General features: G+C 50.2%; 1 protein-coding gene across 2 annotated transcripts in view; it reads right to left on the bottom strand.

Moving 5' to 3' along the window:
* LOC119976574 (HEPACAM family member 2-like) overlaps positions 1–8,989 on the bottom strand; it is a 50,259-nt gene extending 41,270 nt beyond the window's left edge. For both annotated transcript variants that reach the window (XM_038817171.1, XM_038817170.1), the window contains exon 1: positions 8,919–8,989. In XM_038817171.1, coding sequence (XP_038673099.1) covers positions 8,919–8,970 — 52 coding nt within the window. In that variant the 5' untranslated portion in view covers positions 8,971–8,989. The remainder of the gene's footprint in view (positions 1–8,918) is intronic.
* Between the last annotated feature and the right edge of the window lie 521 nt (positions 8,990–9,510).

The following is a 9,510-nucleotide window of genomic DNA, read 5'->3' as shown; positions in this document are numbered from 1 at the left end:
AAGTCTACTTCTGACAATAAGCCATTTTCATTTTTCTTTCGTTGTCCCTTTTCGCTCCACAAAGCTCAGCCAATCATTCTGATCCCACTTCCGGTGACTGCTGGGGGGGGGGGGGGGGGGGGGGGGGGGTGATCTTCAGGACCTTGTGGAACGAATGTCACTCAGATATCACTCTGTTCCTGAAGGACGGAAAGACTGGGAGGGAATTCTCAGTCCTGCCCACTGCAGGAAGCAGGAGCAGCACAAGGTGCATCGTCCGCCGGCCTGGGAATTCACACTCACTCGCACAGCCATTTATTCGCCCACGGGATGTGGGTGTCGCTGGCTGGGTCAGTATTTACTGCCCATCCCTGAGGGCAGTTATTCGCCCACGGGATGTGGGTGTCGCTGGCTGGGTCAGTATTTACTGCCCATCCCTGAGGGCAGTTATTCGCCCACGGGATGTGAGTGTCGCTGGCTGGGTCAGTATTTACTGCCCATCCCTGAGGGCAGTTATTCGCCCACGGGATGTGAGTGTCGCTGGCTGGGTCAGTATTTACTGCCCATCCCTGAGGGCAGTTAAGATTCAGCCACATCGCTGTGGGTCTGGAGTCACATATAGGCCAGACTGGGTAAGGGCAGCAGATTACCTTCACTAAAGGACATTAGTGAAGCAGATACTCTTGCTGAAACGATAATCAATGACAGTTCAATGTTCACCGCTGCCAAGTCCAACTTCAGATTCCAGAATTTTATGAATTGAATTTAAATTGCACGAGCGGTCATGGTGGGATTTGAACCTCGCCCCCCAAAGGTCTGGATCTCAAATCCAGAGACAATAGAACATTACAGCGCAGTACAGGCCCTTCGGCCCTCGATGTTGTGCCGACCTGTGAAACCACTCTAAAGCCCCTCTACACTATTCCCTTATCGTCCATATGTCTATCCAATGACCATTTAAATGCCCTTAGTGTTGGTGAGTCCACTACTGTTGCAGGCAGGGCATTCCACACCCTTACTACTCTCTGAGTAAAGATCCTACCTCTGACATCTGTCCTAAGTCTATCTCCCTTCAATTTAAAGCTATGCCCCCTCATGCTAGACATCACCAACCGAGGAAAAAGGCTCTCACTGTCCACCCTATCTAATCCTCTGATCATCTTGTATGCCTCAATCAAGTCACCTCTTAACCTCGTAACAAGAAAAAGCCTCAAGTCCCTCAGCCTTTCCTCATATGATCTTCCCTCCATACCAGGCAACATTCTGGTAAATCTCCTCTGCACCCTTTCCAAAGCTTCCACATCCTTCCTATAATGCGGCAACCAGAACTGTACGCAATACTCCAAATGCGGCCGCACCAGAGTTTTGTACAACTGCAACATGACCTCATGGCTCCGAAACTCAATCCCTCTACCAATAAAAGCTAACACACCGTACGCCTTCTGAACAACCCTCTCAACCTGGGTGGCAACTTTCAGGGATCTATGTACATGGACACCGAGATCTCTCTGTTCACCCACACTACCAAGAATCTCTGTAACCTGCAACATCCTTCCGCACTGTCCACAACTCCACCGACTTTAGTGTCATCTGCAAATTTACTCATCCATCCTTCTACGCCCTCCTCCAGGTCATTTATAAAAATAACAAACAGCAGTGGCCCCAAAACAGATCCTTGTGGTACACCACTAGTAACTGAACTCCAGGCTGAACATTTCCCATCAACCACTACCCTCTGTCTTCTTACAGCGAGCCAATTACTGATCCAAACCGCTAAATCACCCTGAATCCCATGCCTCTGTATTTTCTGCAATAGCCTACCGTGGGGAACCTTATCAAATGCTTTACTGAAATCCATATACACCACATCACCTGCTTTACCCCCGTCTACCTGTTTGATCACCTTCTCAAAGAACTCAATCTTAACCTTTCCAAAACTTTGCCCACAACAGAAGTAAGGCTCACTGGTCTATAGTTACCGGGGTTGTCTCAACTCCCCTTCTTGAACAAGGGGATAACATTTGCTATCGTCCAGTCTTCTGGCACTATTCCTGTAGACAATGATGACATAAAGATCAAAGCCAAAGGCTCTGCAATCTCCTCCCTAGCTTCCCAGAGAATCCTAGGATAACTCCCATCTGGCCCAGGGGACTTATCTGTTTTCACACTTTCCAGAATTGCTAACACCTCCTCCTTATGAACCTCAATCCTGTCTAGTCTTGTAGCCTGTATGTCAGTATTCTCCTCGACAACATTGTCTTTTTCCTGTGTGAATACTGACAAAAAATATTCATTTGAAATGAAATGAAATGAAAATCGCTTATTGTCACAAGTAGGCTTCAATGAAGTTACTGTGAAAAGCCCCTAGTCGCTACATCCCGGCGCCTGTTCGGGGAGGCTGGTACGGGAATCGAACCGTGCTGCTGGCCTGCCTTCGTCTGCTTTAAAAGCCAGCGATTTAGCCCAGTGTGCTAAACCAGCCTCTCCTCGAACTCTAAGCACAACTTGTCAATACTGTCCTTGACTGGCCCTACTTTCACCCTGGTCATTCTTTTATTCCTGACAGACCTATAGAAAGCTTTAGGGTTATCCTGGATCCTACCTGCCAAGGACTCCTCCTGGCTCTTCTTAGCTCTCTCTTTAGGTCCTTCCTAGCTAACCTATAACACTCAAGTGCCCTAACTGAACCATCACGTCTCATCTTTACATAAGCCTCCTTCTTTCCCTTGACAGATGATTCAACTACTTTAGTAAACCACGGTTCCCTCGCTCGACCACTTCCTCCCTGCCTGACAGGTATATACTTATCAAGGACACGCAGTAGCTGTTCCTGGAACAAGCTCCACATTTCAATTGTGCCAGGCATTAACATCACACCAATATACCACCTTGTATATTGTATTAGCTGCCAATGTTGCCCCTCTCTCCCTTATCTCTTGTGATAGTGGCAGCACAGTGGTTAGCAGTATGGCAGGTTGATGGAAAAAGTGAAGTTGTATGGGGTTCAGGGTGCACTAGCTAGATGGATAAAGAACTGGCTGGGTAACAGGAGACAGAGAATAGTGGTGGAAAGGAGTGTCTCAAAATGGAGAAAGGTGACTAGTGGTGTTCCTCAGGGATCCGTGCTCGGACCACTGTTGTTAGTGATATACATAAATGATCTGGACGAAGGTATAGGTGGGCTGATTAGCAAGTTTGCAGATGATACTAAGATTGGTGGAGTTGCAGATAGCGAGGAGGACTGTCAGAGAATACAGCAAAATAGAGATAGATTGGAGAGTTGGGCAGTGAAATGGCAGATGGAGTTCAATCCAGGCAAATGCGAGGTGATGCATTTTGGAAGATCAAATTCAAGAGCGGACGAAACGGTCAATGGAAGTATCTTGGGGAAAATTGATGTACTAAGAGATCTGGGAGTTCAGGTCCATTGTACCCTGAAGGTGGCAACGCAGGTCGATAGAGTGGTCAAGAAGGCATGCAGCATGCTTGCCTTCATCGGACGGGGTATTGAGTACAAGAGTTGGCAGGTCATGTTACAGTTGTATAGGACTTTGGTTCGGCCACATTTGGAATACTGCGTGCAGTTCTGGTCGCCACATTACCAGAAGGATGTGGATGCTTTGGAGAGGGTGCAGAGGAGGTTCACCAGGATGTTGCCTGGTATGGAGGGTGCTAGCTATGAAGAAAGGTTGAGTAGATTAGGATTGTTTTCGTTGGAAAGACGGAGGTTGAGGGGGGGACTTGATTGAGGTCTACAAAATTATGAGAGGTATGGACAGGGTGGATAGCAACAAGCTTTTTCCAAGAGTGGGGGTGTCAGTTACAAGGGGTCACGATTTCAAGGTGAGAGGGGGAAAGTTTAAGGGAGATGTGCGTGGAAAGTTTTCTACGCAGAGGGTGGTGGGTGCTTGAAATGCTTTGCCAGCGGAGGTGGTAGAGGCGGGCACGATAGCATCATTTAAGATGCATCGAGACAGATATATGAACGGGCAGGAACAGAGGGAAGTAAATCTTTGGAAAATAGGCGACAGGTTTAGATAAAGGATCTGGATCGGCGGAGGCCGGGAGGGCCGAAGGGCCTGTTCCTGTGCTCTAATTTTCTTTTTTCTTTGTTCTTTGTTGTTCTCACAGCACCAGGGACCCGGGGCGGCACAGTGTCACAGTGGTTAGCACTGCTGCCTAACAGCACCAGGGACCCGGGCGGCACAGTGGTTAGCACTGCTGCCTCACAGCTGCAGGATCCCAGGTTCGATTCCCCGCTGGGTCACTGCCTGTGCGGAGTCTACACGTTCTCCCCGTGTCTGTGTGGGTTTCCTCCAGGTGCTCCGGTTTCCTCCCACAGTCCGAAGATGTGCAGGATAGGTGGTGTTACGGGGGTAGGGTGGAGATTGGGCTTGGGTGAAGTGCTCTTTCAGAGAGTTGGTGCAGACTTGATGGGCTGAATGGTCTCCTTCTGCACTGTCAGGATTCCACAGGAATACATGATTCCTTTTCCCCAACTATAACTTTTCAGATATAAACTGATTTATAAGCATAACACCAGATACAAAATAGACCTTATTAATACTCTCAGTAGGCACACAGTCCATGTTAACCAATAGGCCAACTGTGGTCAGATACACCACACTCTGAAACCAGGTGGGAGGTTCCACCCAATAACATCTTCTATGGATTTCCCATCAACTTCGCACGGATACTTGACACAATGTCAGCAAACTGGTCTCACTGACACTCTGGATCCTACAGAGTTTCCAAACTCCACTCTCGAAGAACACACTTGTAATCTCTCCCCAAATACTGCTTTCTCTCGGATACCTTCACCAAGGATACACATCCAGCATTTCCAACTCTCCGTTCAGTATTCCTCTGCCTTCAATTGCTGTGTTAATTCAAGCTTCACACAATCTCTCAGGCCAACAGGACACTGCTGCATCATTGGCTGAATGAAGGTGTCACCAAACTTTAAATCTGGCTCTTTCTGTTGTCTCTTTAGTCAGAACACTTGCCCCACTTTTTACTTTGACTTCACCCAACAGGAGCTTGTTGAACCTCTCTTTCTTTGTTGCTTTCGTATAACTGTCTTCCCGAGACCTTCTTTTTGTCCCCACTCCCTGTTTTCTTCTGGGACTTTATTTTTCCTTTGACAGGGCTGTTTTTTCTGCAGCTCTCTTTTGCTGTCTGGATTCTCCTGACCTTTTCTTAAAATTAACTCTCCTTCTGCCCTCAGCCCCTGGCTGCTGAGCAACAGCTTAATTTTCCTCTAAACCCTGTTTGCTTTCAGGTGCTAGGTACCTGAACCAAACAGAAGTCATTGACCTGTTCAAGGACAGAACCACCAAATTAACTGAAGTAAACAACAAAGAACAATACATCACAGGAACAGGCCCTTCGGCCCTCCAAGTCTGTACTGGTCATGATACCAACCTCATGGCCAAAACCTCAGCATTTCATAGAATCATAGAATTTACAGTGCAGAAGGAGGCCATTCGGCCCATCGAGCCTGCACCAGCTCTTGGAAAGAGCACCCTACCCAAGCCCACACCACCACCCTATCCCCATAACTCAGTAACCCCACCCAATACTAAGGGACAATTTAGCATGGCCAACCTGCACATCTTTGGACTGTGGGAGGAAACCGGAGCACCCGGAGGAAACCCACGCACACAGGGGGAGGACATGCAGACTCCACACAGACAGTGACCCAAGCCGGGAATCAAACCTGGGGCTCTGGAGCTGTGAAGCAGTTGTGCTAACCACTGTGCTACCGTGTGCATCCTTCCTTGTGTCGTATCCCTCTTTACCCATCCTATCCATGTGTTTGTCAAGATGCCTTTTGAACGCCGTTAATGTATCTGCTTCCACAGCCTCCCCTGGCAACGCATTCCAGGCACTCACCACCCTCTGTGTAAAAACCCTGCCTCGCACATCTCCTCTAAACTTTACCTCACGGACCTTTAATCTATGCCCCCTGGTGACTGACCCCTCCACCCTGGGAAACAGTGCCTGACCAAACCTATAGCTTATTGCCGTGCCCACAAATACAGATTATTTCAAATGATCACAGCTAAGAATGCAATTGCGTTCTGTGAAAGGAAGCAGTTGTCAAATGAGACCGTGACGGATTACTTTCTCGGATTGAAGAAACTCTCTCATTACTGTACATCTGGTGCCAATGTCGAGACTGATTCACAGAAGCGCTGAAGAGCAACAACACAGCCCAAGGTTATGAGCAAAGGCAATAAGCTGGCATTGTCGGAAGCCTGTGATAAGGCCATTGCTATACAAGCTTAGAAAGAGATCATTTCAGACTGCAAGAGAGTTCTTTTCCAACAAGATTCCCTTCTCCTGGGGAAGTCCATTAGATTGCAGTGAGATCCAGGCCACAATATCCCAGCTCACAGTCTGAGAGTAGAAATTGTAGATGTTGCCATTACAATGTTAGCCACCGATCGGCCCAATGTCCTCACTTTACTCAGAGTTATCCCATTGGACCCAGACATCAGCAGAGGAACAGCAAGTTATGGCAAAGCCCAAGGTCACAGAGATGCACCAGGCTGACATCACAGTAAATCTAAAGCTAGCTCAGGAATATCGAGTTCCTCAAACAGCAGAAAGTAGAGGTGATATTACCGAGCGGGAAAGACAGAGGTTATTCTGGGACAGACTGGATGGTGTGAGGCAACAATACGCGAGCTGGAGATACCGACCCAAAGTTCACTTCAGGAATGAAAGTTGGAAACTGACTTCTTACTTGTGTTAGAGGAGGAAGAGAGCAGAAGAAATCCGTCAGTCACATTCCTTTGTAGAAATGGTGCGAAGCTGACTAGTAATTCTCACTCCAGTAATGTGAGGCCACGTTTGAGTGGAAAACGATGATACGTCCTCTTACTGTCAACTGGTGATAGTTCAAACCAATGATAGCTCTCTGATGGGAAAGAATTGGCTGAACTGGGCAAAGTTATTTCAAGTCGATACCAGTGGGTTGGTGGCACAGTGGTTGGCACTGTTGCCTCACAGCGTCAGGGACCTAGGGCGGGATGGTGGCACAGTGATTAGCACTGTTGCCTCACAGCGTCAGGGACCTAGGGCGGGATGGTGGCACAGTGGTTAGCACTGTTGCCACAGTGGCAGGGACCCGGGCCGGCATGGTGGCACAGTGGTTAGCACTGTTGCCTCACAGCGTCAGGGACCTAGGGCGGGATGGTGGCACAGTGGTTAGCACTGCTGTCTCACAGCGCCAGGGATCGGGGCGGGATGGTGGCACAGTGGTTAGCACTGTTGCCTCACAGCGCCAGGGACCCGGGCCGGCATGGTGGCACAGTGGTTAGCACTGTTGCCACAGTGCCAGGGACCCGGGCCGGCATGGTGGCACAGTGGTTAGCACTGTTGCCTCACAGCGCCAGGGATCGGGGCGGGATGGTGGCACAATGATTAGCACTGTTGCCTCACAGCGCCAGGGATCGGGGCGGGATGGTGGCACAATGATTAGCACTGTTGCCTCACAGCGCCAGGGACCCGGGCCGGCATGGTGGCACAATGGTTAGCACTGTTGCCTCACAGCGCCAGGGATCGGGGCGGGATGGTGGCACAATGATTAGCACTGTTGCCTCACAGCGCCAGGGACCTGGGGCGGCATGGTGGCACAATGGTTAGCACTGTTGCCTCACAGCGCCAGGGACCCGGGCCGGCATGGTGGCACAATGGTTAGCACTGTTGCCTCACAGCGCCAGGGATCGGGGCGGGATGGTGGCACAGTGGTTAGCACTGTTGCCTCACAGCGCCAGGGACCCGGGCCGGCATGGTGGCACAGTGGTTAGCACTGTTGCCTCACAGCGCCAGGGACCTGGGGCGGCATGGTGGCACAGTGGTTAGCACTGTTGCCACAGTGCCAGGGACCCGGGCCGGCATGGTGGCACAGTGGTTAGCACTGTTGCCACAGTGCCAGGGACCCGGGCCGGCATGGTGGCACAGTGGTTAGCACTGTTGCCTCACAGCGCCAGGGATCGGGGCGGCATGGTGGCACAGTGGTTAGCACTGCTGTCTCACAGCGCCAGGGACCTGGGGCGGCATGGTGGCACAGTGGTTAGCACTGCTGTCTCACAGCGCCAGGGACCAAAGTTCAATTCCGAGCTCGGGTAACTGTGTGAAGTTTCCACTTTCTCCCCGTGTCTGCGTGGGTTTCCTCTGGGTGCTCCAGTTTCGTCTCACAGTCCAAAGATGTGCAGGTTAGGTGAATTGGCCGTGTTAAATTGTCCCTTAGTGACCACTAGTAGGCTTATATTAACACTGCAGTGAAGTACCTGTGTAAAGCCCCTAGTCGCCACATTCCGGAGCCTGTTCGGGGTCACAGAGGGAGAATTCAGAATATCCAATTCACCTAACAAGCTCGTCTTTCGGGGCTTGTGGGAGGAAACCAGAGCACCCGGAGGAAACCCACGCAGACACGGGGAGGATGTGCAGACTCCGCACACTGAGTGACCCTGGGACATTGGCGCTGTGAAGCAACAGTGCTAACCACTGTGCTATCGTGCCGTCCAGCCCTGCTCGATCCCCATCACCCCACAGCTTGATTTGCTCCATGTCGCGTTCCAGTTTCCTTTTGAAATCCTCCTCACTCCAGCTCAGTGAGGTTCAGATACTTATCACTCGCTGTTTCCCTCACGTCCCACCCCCTTCATCTCTTATCTGAAAATCCCCTATCACCGATTGCTAATGGACACAGCGATTCCCGTCCCCTCTCTCTGAACCTGACAGACGTTGTGCATCACGATGAAAATTCCTGGCAATGTCCTGACCACAGCCTCCTCAATCGACAAACCCTCAGAGTGGGTCTCCTCACTACCCTGAGATCCAGCCTGCACAGGATTCAGTGAAATAGGGACCCTCCTTCTCAGTCTTCTCAGCTGTTAGAAATCTAAACAACACGCAGAACAACATACCTGTTAAAGTTTGAAGGATGTGCAGTGCGAGAGCAGCGATTAACAAAGCCATACTTTATCTTCCAGCGAACTCTCACTTCTTCAAATAAGCCGAGTGGTTTGTCAAAGGGAGGGTCATGTGTCACCAGCAGAGGAAATGGGATGTGGGGCCGGTCTGTCTGTGTGTGTGTGGGTGGACAGATCTGAGTCAGCGGGGGGGTTGGGGGGGGGGGGGGGGGGGGGGGAAGAGGAGACACTGACTGACATTTTCCCTCCGTCACTGTGTCTCACTCCTTCACTCTCCTCAATCTCCCTATCTCACTCTCTCATCACAGAATTATTCAATCACTAAACTGTGCAAATAGACCACTCGGCCCATCGAGTCAGCACTGGACGAGGTACTAAATGAATACTTTGTATCAGTATTCACCAAAGAGACGGAATTGGGGGATGTTGAGTCTGGAGAAGGGTGTGTAGAGAGCCTGGGTCACATTGAGATCCAAAAAGACCAGGTGTTGGGTGTCTTGAAAAATATTAAGCTAGATAAGTCCCCAGGGCCTGATGGGATCTACCCCAGAATACTGAAGGAGGCTAGAGAGGAAATTGCTGAGGC

This window comes from Scyliorhinus canicula, chromosome 13 (genome assembly GCF_902713615.1).
Source record: "Scyliorhinus canicula chromosome 13, sScyCan1.1, whole genome shotgun sequence".
NCBI lineage: Eukaryota > Metazoa > Chordata > Chondrichthyes > Carcharhiniformes > Scyliorhinidae > Scyliorhinus > Scyliorhinus canicula.
The sequence above is the reverse complement of the archived record's forward strand: the minus strand, read 5'-3'. Positions and strand labels throughout refer to the sequence as shown.